The sequence below is a fragment of the Notolepis coatsorum genome, assembly GCF_963971535.1.
Source record: "Notolepis coatsorum genome assembly, chromosome: 2".
In the NCBI taxonomy this organism is placed as follows: domain Eukaryota; kingdom Metazoa; phylum Chordata; class Actinopteri; order Aulopiformes; family Paralepididae; genus Notolepis; species Notolepis coatsorum.
The window spans coordinates 160958168-160968574 of NC_140166.1; the positions used below are offsets into that span (position 1 = coordinate 160958168).

At 43.7% G+C, this 10407-nt stretch overlaps 1 protein-coding gene across 1 annotated transcript; it reads right to left on the minus strand.

The window, feature by feature from the left end:
* Positions 1–4802: 4802 nt before the first annotated feature.
* Positions 4803–9742, minus strand: foxf2b (forkhead box F2b). The gene is given in 6 exon segments (XM_084307444.1): positions 4803–5565; positions 8133–8736; positions 8738–8796; positions 8799–8944; positions 8946–9054; positions 9057–9742. Coding segments are annotated over 6 exon segments (1134 nt in total). The 5' UTR covers positions 9100–9742; the 3' UTR covers positions 4803–5392.
* Between the last annotated feature and the right edge of the window lie 665 nt (positions 9743–10407).

Here is a 10407-nt window from a genome sequence, read left to right on the forward strand (position 1 = left end):
AATCATATTCAGAAAGTATCACAGAGACTTCTATTGACCAAGGAATTAGTTATTATTTCGCGGTTTATTCACATAACGTTATATTGTTTACACTGTCTTTCTTCTATTATAACCCTCCCAAATCATATTCAGAAAGTATCACAGAGACTTCTATTGACCAAGGAATTAGTTATTATTTCGCGGTTTATTCACATAACGTTATATTGTTTACACTGTCTTTCTTCTATTATAACCCTCCCAAATCATATTCAGAAAGTATCACAGAGACTTCTATTGACCAAGGAATTAGTTATTATTTCGCGGTTTATTCACATAACGTTATATTGTTTACACTGTCTTTCTTCTATTATAACCCTCCCAAATCATATTCAGAAAGGCACACACAACATATTCCAGTTAACGGTATATTTTTTTAATGATTCGTTATGGCGTAATCAATACTTCCATGCGTATAAATTGCGTTCGCGACCTCCGTGTTTTGGGGGTAGTCATCAGAAACCTCGGATCCGGGATTCGCTCCCAACCGTCGGGCAAGAACTGTGGGTTTTCAGCCTCTCTCTCTGGAGCTTAACGGAGTTTCTGGAGGAGTTTCTGGAGGAGCTTGTCGCGGCTCATGCGCATGCGCACGCTCAACCAATCAGAGAGGGGCTTCGCTCAACCAATCAGAGAGGGGTCTGCAGAAATAGAGTTCAACCAATCAGAGAGGGGTCTGCAGAAATGCGGCTACGGGCCCTAACCCCCCCCCCCCCCCCATCGACGTCACTCGCCACGCCCCCAAATCTGTCCCCGGCACACATTGAGAGAGAATTACGCCAGTGGTCTAGACACACACCTGTGTCCATGACATGAATATCTTTAGGCACCGCCACTATTGGACACTAGGTGGAGCTGTACTCCACTGTATTGAAAGGCCAACGCTCCACTCTCCCAAGAAATAACATGAAAAATCCAACAGCCGCGTGACCTTTCTGAATTCTGATGTTTCATTATTCATTTATAACGTGCTCGTGCCCTAATGATATGGATAAACGCTCAACGAGGAAACGCACTCGCATTGCAAAAGAAATTCTAACATGCCTATATACTTGTACTATGTAATTACACACATGCATTACATGGCCCATAATGACCCCCAAAACAGCATCGCCAACTTCCACAGACCATGTCTGTTGAGGTTGAAACATCTGCATGGATGACTTCAAAAACAGGAATATATAATCTAGATTTGAATGGCAATTTCATTTCTGATCCGAAAATGTTGATGTCAGAGCGTTTTATTAGAATATACTGCCGATTGTGTTTTCTATCGATGTACTTGAGACTTGTTTTTGTTGCATTTCCTGTAGCCTATATATTGTTTGTATTTGCCAGGGGTTGCAAGTCTTTTTTTTATGATTATGTGCTACAATAGCCATACAAGTCTGAAGCCTTCTTAGACTTACTATGTTTTTATTTCATACTTATCTTGTCATGCACAGTCTCTGGAGCGCAACAGTAAGAAGCATTTTGTACAAAGTATTCTGTACTTCTGTATGACAACTATTAAAGAAACTTGAAACTTGACTAGATGGAAATAAGTCTTGGGACTTTCTGTGTTCTATCCTTGGTTGGGCAACAATAGGGTGTGGATAGGGTGACCAGGTGTCCCCCTTTTGGTGTACTGTCCCACCATTTGACCGAATGTCCCACATATTGAGAGGATGTCCCTCTTTTCGAAGCAAAAAAAAACATTGGTCTGAAAGTTTGAATATTCAAAACAGATGTTAGGTGGTAACAAGCCGGCTGCCAGTGCCAAGATGAATGTGAGAGATATAATTCTGTATTTAATTTGTATTTATTTTGATTTAACCTTTATCTATTCGGTGAAGACCATGTTATTCTAATAAAAAAAATTACATTATCTATCTGTCCCACTTTGTCCCACCAAAATCTTACTGTTGTCCTGCTTTTGGACTTTTTGCATCTGGTCACCCTAGGTGTGGATGAAGAGTGAATCAACAACTCTCAAAAAAAGGCCACTGTACTTAAGTGTGTGTGTGTGTGTGTGTGTGTGTGTGTGTGTGTGTGTGTGTGTGTGTGTGTGTGTGTGTGTGTGTGTGTGTGTGTGTGTGTGTGTGTGTGTGTGTGTGTGTGTGTGTGTGCGTGCGTGCGTGCGTGCGTGTGTGTGGCGTGTGTGTGTGTCTCTCTCTCTCTCTCTCTCTCTCTCTCTCTCTCTCTCTCTCTCCTCTCCTCTCTCTTCTCTCTCTCTCTCTCCTCTCTCTATCTCTCTCTCTCTCTCTCTCTCTCTCTCTCTCTCTCTCTCCTCTCTCTCTCTCTCTGTTTCTCTCTCAGAGATGGACAACACGAGCCCACATGTCACCCTGCAGTGTCTTCACGGTTATAAAAGGAGGGCACCATAGTAAAAACCTGCATACTTTTCATATGACTTCCCGCCCAATGGGCCTTGCGTGTGAATACTTCCAAATGTGTGAAAAAGAAAAAAGAAAAAAAAGGCCTAAAGTGATAAAGTACCGTGCCCTAATTCATTGAGAATACAAACCATGTGCCCACTGTTTTATAGGACTCATTATTATCTAATTTTAAGTGGAAATGACTGTAACATTATATATATTCAAAGAGCTCTGCGCTACATTTTGCTTGACAAATGAGGCCCGTGTGTATAGTTATGACATCAGGCGGCAACCAGTGCAATGGATACTGAACAGGGAAACAATCCACTGACAAATGTATTGAGAGGCAAGTGTATTTTTAGACACCGAAAAAGATCCCGCTGTTGTTGAGAAACTGTAGGTACGTTTGTTAGTTCGTTTTTGCCTGGGCCAAATTCTAACAAAGCACTTAAAAAAGTATTTGACTCTTGTCTGCCAGATTCCAAATGATGTAAGGCTAGCACTTTAAAATGAGCCGCTTCTGCCACGATTCTATCTGTTTTTGAGTATGTCGGTCATAGAGGATGTTGACTATATGATTCATATGCCGCGTAGAAAATACTGCGCCACACAAGTGCAACCACTCAACGTCTGCTTTCTGTTTGTCCGACGGCCTCAGTTCCCCCTGAGTGTGTTCTGTTTACCGCTCTCTAAAAATACCATGATGTTGTTGCATCTCCATAAATGCGCCCCTCTCAGTCCATTTGTTTATATGGCTTCTTCAAATGTTGGAAAACCCTGGTATCAGAGAGAGAGAGAGAGAGAGAGAGAGAGAGAGAGGAGAGAGAGAGAGAGAGAGAGAGAGAGAGAAGAGAGAGAGAGAGAGAGAGAGAGAGAGAGAGAGAGAGAGAGAGAGAGAGAGAGAGGGAGAGAGAGAGAGAGAGATACCTCATTTTTGCATTAAAAAAAGCTATTTTAGTTTGTATATTGTATATTTGGTATAGTGTTTGGTCTTTATTCTTTTTATTTTTACTGTATGAAGCACAATCTCAGGGGGCTCATACAGAACCACTGCCATGTACCTTATATGTGACAAATAAAACAAAACTTGAACTTGAAACTTGAGAGTATTATGATGAATGAAAATGGGGGACCCTGATGTAAACAAGACGAAAGTCTTTCTCTGGTCTGCATCCCCTTACAATTGTGTGTATTGAGCTGTACTGTATTCTGCAATCTATTAATACAATTTTCAATCAATCAATCAGCTGCCCCGAGGAGGAGGAGATACATACATAATGATGTATCAGCGGGGACCCTGATATCCCCCCCCCCCCCACCCCACCTAACCAACCTCCTCCAATGTACAGTTTCTACGGCAAATGTATATACTATATTTTTTAGACTATTTTCACAAACATCACAAACAGTACTGTATTTGCCAATCTGGTATGTCATAAATGTCTATGTAGCAGTACTCTATCTGTATGTCGTGTGTGTCATATATGTCCTGATGAATTGAAAATGGGGGACCCCCATGTAAACAAGACGAAAGTCTTTCTCTGGTCTGCATCCCCTTAACAATTGTGTGTATTGAGCTGTACTGTACTGTACCCATTCTGCAATCTGTTAATAAAGTTTTCAATCAATCAGTCAAACCCCTGCCTCGACACTGTTATCTGACTGTCAAACGGCACTGGTCGTCCGAGCTATACACATGATGGCACTCCTGGTTTTAGCTTTTTATTTATTTATTTATTTATTTAATTTAACCAGCCGCAGGTTACAAAGTAGTTCTTATTGCTATATTGATATGCATGGTGGCAAGCAGGCAACGGGGATGTGATTATATCATACAGCAGTTCCTCTGCACTTGCGTGTCATGTGTTATGTTAATAGATTTAATGGACACGGATCAAAACGATTTTTGATTCCATCCTATACATTACCCCTTAGTCAAACAGTATAGCCTGTCCGTGTAAAGGTTTAGCATATCTATAGGGAAAAACATGGTGTTGTTGAAATATAAAATATTGAACAACAATTTGAGTGGAAATATTGGTCATCCCACCTTCGTCGGCATTTTAAGACTATAGGTAGGTGAATAGCCAGTTTGCTTCATTGAAACAAACAGCTATTTTGGACAGCATTTACGTTAACATGGCTGTTAAACATGGATTATGTTAACAAAACACTGTTATAATGTATAGTAAACTAATATGTAAGTATAGGCCTAATTCTGGAGAACATATAAACGGCGTAATTCTTAAACCTATAAGAGCCAAGCATCTTGTAAGAAAGACATATACAACGGAATTTATTTTCCTCTGTAACACATTATACCATATCTAAAAAAGATTGCATATGTAACTTGTCCCCCCATTTATAACGGATAGGATTGTGAGAAGAAATAAAGTAGGCTGACGATATATATAGCCTAAAATATATCAGCTTTATTGAAACTTTTTACAAAGGCAAGATTGAGCAAAATGTCAAAATGGTTATACAATAAGTGCAAAGTTTGTTGCAGTTCATGTTAGCCTAAGCATCGGTGTGTGTAGTTACTCTAATAGAATAGAACATGGGTATATAGAATATATCGGGTTGCATAATGTTATAACAGCAAACACCATTAAAAATTCGTGTTTTTGAAACTTCTTTTGAGGAAGAAAACGCTTGTCAGAGAACATTTTTAGGCGAAGTGGTTTGGTGGGTCTTGGTGGTGATTCCTTCATTAATTTCCTTCAATGCGCTTCTCAATCTCGCCAATAAGATGTGACTCACACTGTGCCAAAAAGAAAAACAACTATTAGCATCTTTAATTTCCGATATGAATCTTCCACGAATTGTCCCGTTGATTGTCTCGCCAATAAAGGCGAGGGGGGCCAAGCATTTACATTATTAACGTCGTCCTCTTATTTGTGTATTTTCTTTCCTCCCGCCGCTCCCAAATAATAATAATAATATGTCCACATTCATGACGTGTTTAGGCCACTTCCAGGAGGCAGAGCGCATGCGCGTGCTCACATCACACACGGCTTGATGTCCTGACAGACGCTCTGGTGGTGGTGATGGTGGTGGTGGTGATAGTAGGAGCCGCTGGTCGACGGGTGGAACGAGGAGATGCCGTTAAAGTTCAACACGAAATCTTTCCTGTCGCAGACTGAAGAGTGGCCCTGATAGCGCGGAATTCCCACTGTGGAGAGAGAGAGAGCGAGAGAGAGAGAGAGAGAGAGAGAGAGAGAGAGAGAGAGAGAGAGAGAGAGAGGGGGGGGGGGGGTCGAGAGAAGAGGGAAACGGTGTAAACAAATGCATCGAGAGGTCGCTCAACCCTGACTTTAGGCCTATGACTACTAAATGTAATAGTCTAAAGATCCTCGCTGCCGGTCAGTATGACTTATTATCTTTATATCTGTATGACTGCATATTAATATTACAACTCGGTACATACATCTGATTAGCACTATACAGTAGTATTAACTTATATATTGTATACCCAATCACATTGTACTGTACTTGTGCTGTATAATGACAATACATTTGAATCTAAACTCATCTATATGGTTAATAGCTAAATGTATAGGTACATAGTTTGTGTAGAAAGTGGTCTTTAAACAGGACATTTTTATATTTATTTATTTATTTATTTATTTATTTATTTATTTATTTATTTATTTATTTATTTATTTATATGCCCTTTTCAGAGCAAAACATATAGGCAATACTGTTTTGGTCAGCACATTATACATAAACAATACCAAAAAAGCCATGGGTTTGAATATAAAACGTGTTATTTTATTTGGTCATATGGCTAAGACAAGCAAATTAATATGGTTCTGTCAAATCGCTATAACATATAAGACCCCCCCCCCCCCCCCCCCAACCTCTTCTGATATTTATTTTTGTATTTACTGATATGCTTTGATGTTGCGAGAAAGGGAAAATATGTTTTTCTTTACAACAAAGGAAGTCTTCCAAATGAAAGCTGATCTAGGTCTTTTGAAATAGGCCAAGTGAGGGGGAAATAATTGGCATGTCACTAAAAACTAAATAGACTGTAATAGGCCACTCGTCATTTTCTAATATGCCAATATATCGTGCACTTTACAAGAGAGTTAATTGACTCTTGTAGAAGATATGGCGCAATACACCACCTTGTGTGTGTCCGGATTAATTTTCATTAAAAACAAGAAAAAAAAAGTAAAGTAGCCAGCATGCAGTAAAAAAAGAAATCACGAATTTTAATTCCAACCCAGATGCTGTTTCGTCATAATTTGTAGAAGTAAAGTGACTAATAGCTAGACAAATGATTATGATTATAAAACCGGTATACCCCCCCCCCCCTAAAGGAGTATTTGATGCATTCGGTTAGGGATTATGTCCTCAAATAGGCCTATATTGCAGAACTGAACTGCAGGAGTGCGATGCTATACTTCATCAAGGTCATAAGGACTCCAGATGTGCTGCCGCCTGCACGCGCAGTGCACGGTGTTTTCCAGCGAGAGAGAGACAGCAGGCTTTATCCTCCTGGGCCCGAAGCTTACGACTTGAGCCCCGTTTTGTGAGACAACACAAGCCCTGACTGACAGTAGTTATTAGGCGTGTTTATCCCCGCAGATAACGCTCCCTTCTAAATAGGTAGAGGATGCAACAAACAAAGACAGGTCGGACCACACCGAAGAAGAGGATATCAACCAGCGAGGGGGGGCCACCTCCAGAGACACGGGGCCTCGTGTCTCTGGTGGCCCCTCGTTCTGGTGGCCCCTCGCTGGTTGAGATCCTCTCTTCGGTGTGGTCCGACCTGCTGCAGTCTTTGTTTGGTTAACCCCCGGGACCCCTTGGGCTTTTAAAATGGGTTTATTCGCCTCGCAGAAATCCCCAGACTTTAGTAAAGCCTCTGTGAATTATGTTAAACAAAACGGGCCGTGATTATTTGGCGACATGCATTAACGGGGCAATAAAAGAAAGCCAGGCCTCGGTGCGTTGAGTTTTTTAGAGTCACGTTAATTAAGCTATATCCTGCGTATTTGCACCCCATTTACGAGTTGGAATATTATCCCATTGTTGACTTGTAACGAAATAGGCTATACGCTGGACATAAATACGATAATACTATAAGATACAAATCTAATTGAGCCCCATTTATGAATATTTAGACATATCTTTATAAACGTTTGGACTTTGTTTATAGTGAGTGAGCGAATGGACCTACACAGGGAACTATATATGTTCACTAATACTCTAAAATCACTACTGTGATTATTCATTTGTACTGTCACTTAAGTGAGACAAATTATTATTATTAACTTGCGGCCATGTTCACGTGTTCAGATTCCATATAGTTCTCACATTAATGGAGTTAATTTAAACAAAAAGCGAGTCGTTTTCCTTTAAAAAAATACACATGTGCCCAGAAATTATATGGTTTGATCACAAGAGACATTTTTCAATTAATAGTGAGGGATCCACAATTGTATGAAGCTCTAAGAAATGTTAGTTGCCATATTTTATATTTTAGTTTTTTTTTTTCATGCCATTAATACACCATTGGCCACTGACTTTTAAAGCAGTGCATTGAAATATTATTATTATATTTGCGTTTAGGCCTATATATATATCTGACACACATATGTTTCAAATGAGCAGACATGGGCCTCTTCTTCATAATAACCTCTTGAGATAACGCACAGCTCATATTATGCTAATCTCCCTGCAGCATTTAGCTACCTTCTTCACGAATTTATAGATTTTGAAATAGTTTACCTGATATATCGGAAGTGTGAGTGTCCCTGCCGTTCTGGTGAAGATAACTCTGTTCCAGCTGGGAATAGGGCGACATGCCGGAGTGTAAACCAGAGGACACGGGGCTGCTGGACGGCTGCTGCTTGATGTACGACCCGCCGGAGGACGCCCAGTGTGCGGATGTGCCGGCGTACGGCGAGTGGCCGTCCAGAGCGCTGGCCATGGCCGGGGAGGACGGCACGGGACTGCTGCTACTGTCCGGTCCACCGTACTCTCCGTTAGACGGCACGGGACAGCTCGCCATGTACGTGGACCCGGGACTCGGAGACATGTGGGGTACATGGTGGCCCCCGCTCAGTCCGTGATCGTAGCCCCCGGACATCGAGTTGGCCATCATGTCCAAGTTGTAGCCGTTGCCGTGACAGCCGGCGAGGGATGCGGACGGCTGCTGGAAGTCATAACTCTGCGGTAGGATGGAGGCGCCGAAGCCAATGCCGTTCATCATCCGGTACATGGGCTTCAGGGCTTGGCATTTTCTCCGGAACCCTCTGGGTCTGCGACGGAACGAGCCTTCCTCGAACATGAACTCGCTCGCCGGATCAATGGTCCAGTAGTGGCCTTTCCCCCGGCCTGCCCAGTCCCTTGGGCAGCTTGATGAAGCACTCGTTTAGGGACAGGTTATGCGCACGGAGTTCTTCCAGCCCTGGTAAGAGCCCCTGAAGAAAGGGAAGCGAGCCTGGAGGAACTGGTAGATCTCACTCAGAGTCAGTCGCTTGGTGGGAGAGCTCTGTATCGCCATGACAATGAGAGCGATGTAGGAGTAGGTGGTTTCTCGGCCGCCTCAGACCGGAGGTCGTCTTCTTCCCCTTGGCGGCCGCGGCGGAGCTGTCCGTGGCGGCTTGCGGGCTCAGCATGGTCGGGTGTAGGACGCCGGACACCGGGTCGATCTCAGAGGGTCCAGCTGCTGCTGAGAGGTCTCGGTCGTCATGTCAGCTCTCTGACGCACAACCGGCGTAGCTAAGCAATGACGTGAGGAGAGAGAGAGAGCGAGAGAGAGAGAGAGCGAGAGAGAGGGGGGGGGGGAGAGAAAGATAGATGGAGACTATGAGATATACCTCGGAAGGGGAAAGCTTTACGATCCGACGGCGAACCCTTTTCAGCCTCCTTTAGGGTTACACCACCTCTGCGACTGCTACACAGAATCCTACGGAAAACGGAGTGAGCAATTCAGCCCCGTTACGCAGGGTTCTCCCGTTACGCCAGGGCTCTCCCGTTACGCAGGGAATGCGGAGCGAGCACGCACTGTCTGTCAGAGTGAGAGAGGAAGAGAGCGTCGGGGGAGCTGGTTATCCACTGGAGGCTGCAGGCAACAGTGTCCAGGGCTCCGGTCCGACGACACAGGGACTCCAGTGCGCGGGTGAGGGAGTCACAATGGTGTGAGTGGTGCTCTGCCGCGCGCCGGGTGGTGCCCATCACCCGCCTTAATCCGCTAAAGTGAAGGAAGCACGAAGACTCCTATAGAGTTAGTGCGCGCACAGCGGTCCAGCCAAACAAAGCTCGACCACCTATCATTTCATAAATCTTTCTCCTTCCTCTATACGAGACCCCCCTCCTCCTCGTCGACTCGTCGTCGTCCACACTCTCCCTCTCCAAACTCTCCGAAATCAGTGACGACGAGAGTCCCCTCCCTCCCTCTCCACCCACTGCCAAACCTGGCCCATGTCCAGTCATCTTTCAGGCGGGAGGCGCTGCTGCAGCGATGTTAAAGCCCTTCACCCCCCCCCCCCCTCCATCTCTCCCCCTTTCTCTCCCCTCTCCCTCCCTCCCTCCCCCCCCCCCCCCCCATCTCCAGTTCGGACTCCTTAGTACACGCAATTAAGCCATCTATCAAACCTCCCCAGACATTCCAATCAACAGCGCCACACGCCACGCGAGCAAAGGAAAAAAAAAAAAATGTTTTCTCCACTTTGCTTGAAGCCGTGATTTTCAAAGCGACTTTCTGCATAACGGAACATTTGCCTTATTATAGCATGAAACACATGGATAGGTTAACGCCCTGCGCTGTGTGTGAGCTATCCAGCCGGCCACCGAAAACTGTTTTTTTGCTATTATTTTGGCGACACCCTATCACTAGGATCAATGATCATAAGAAAAGATTGTTTCCATATATCAACTGACATATCTACATATGTGTTACCCATTAATGGACGGATGCAACGTAATTGCATAGAATAGGCCTATGGAACTCTGAAAACCCTTATATATTATTACTCTCTATTTCTCTCTCCTCAGCCCC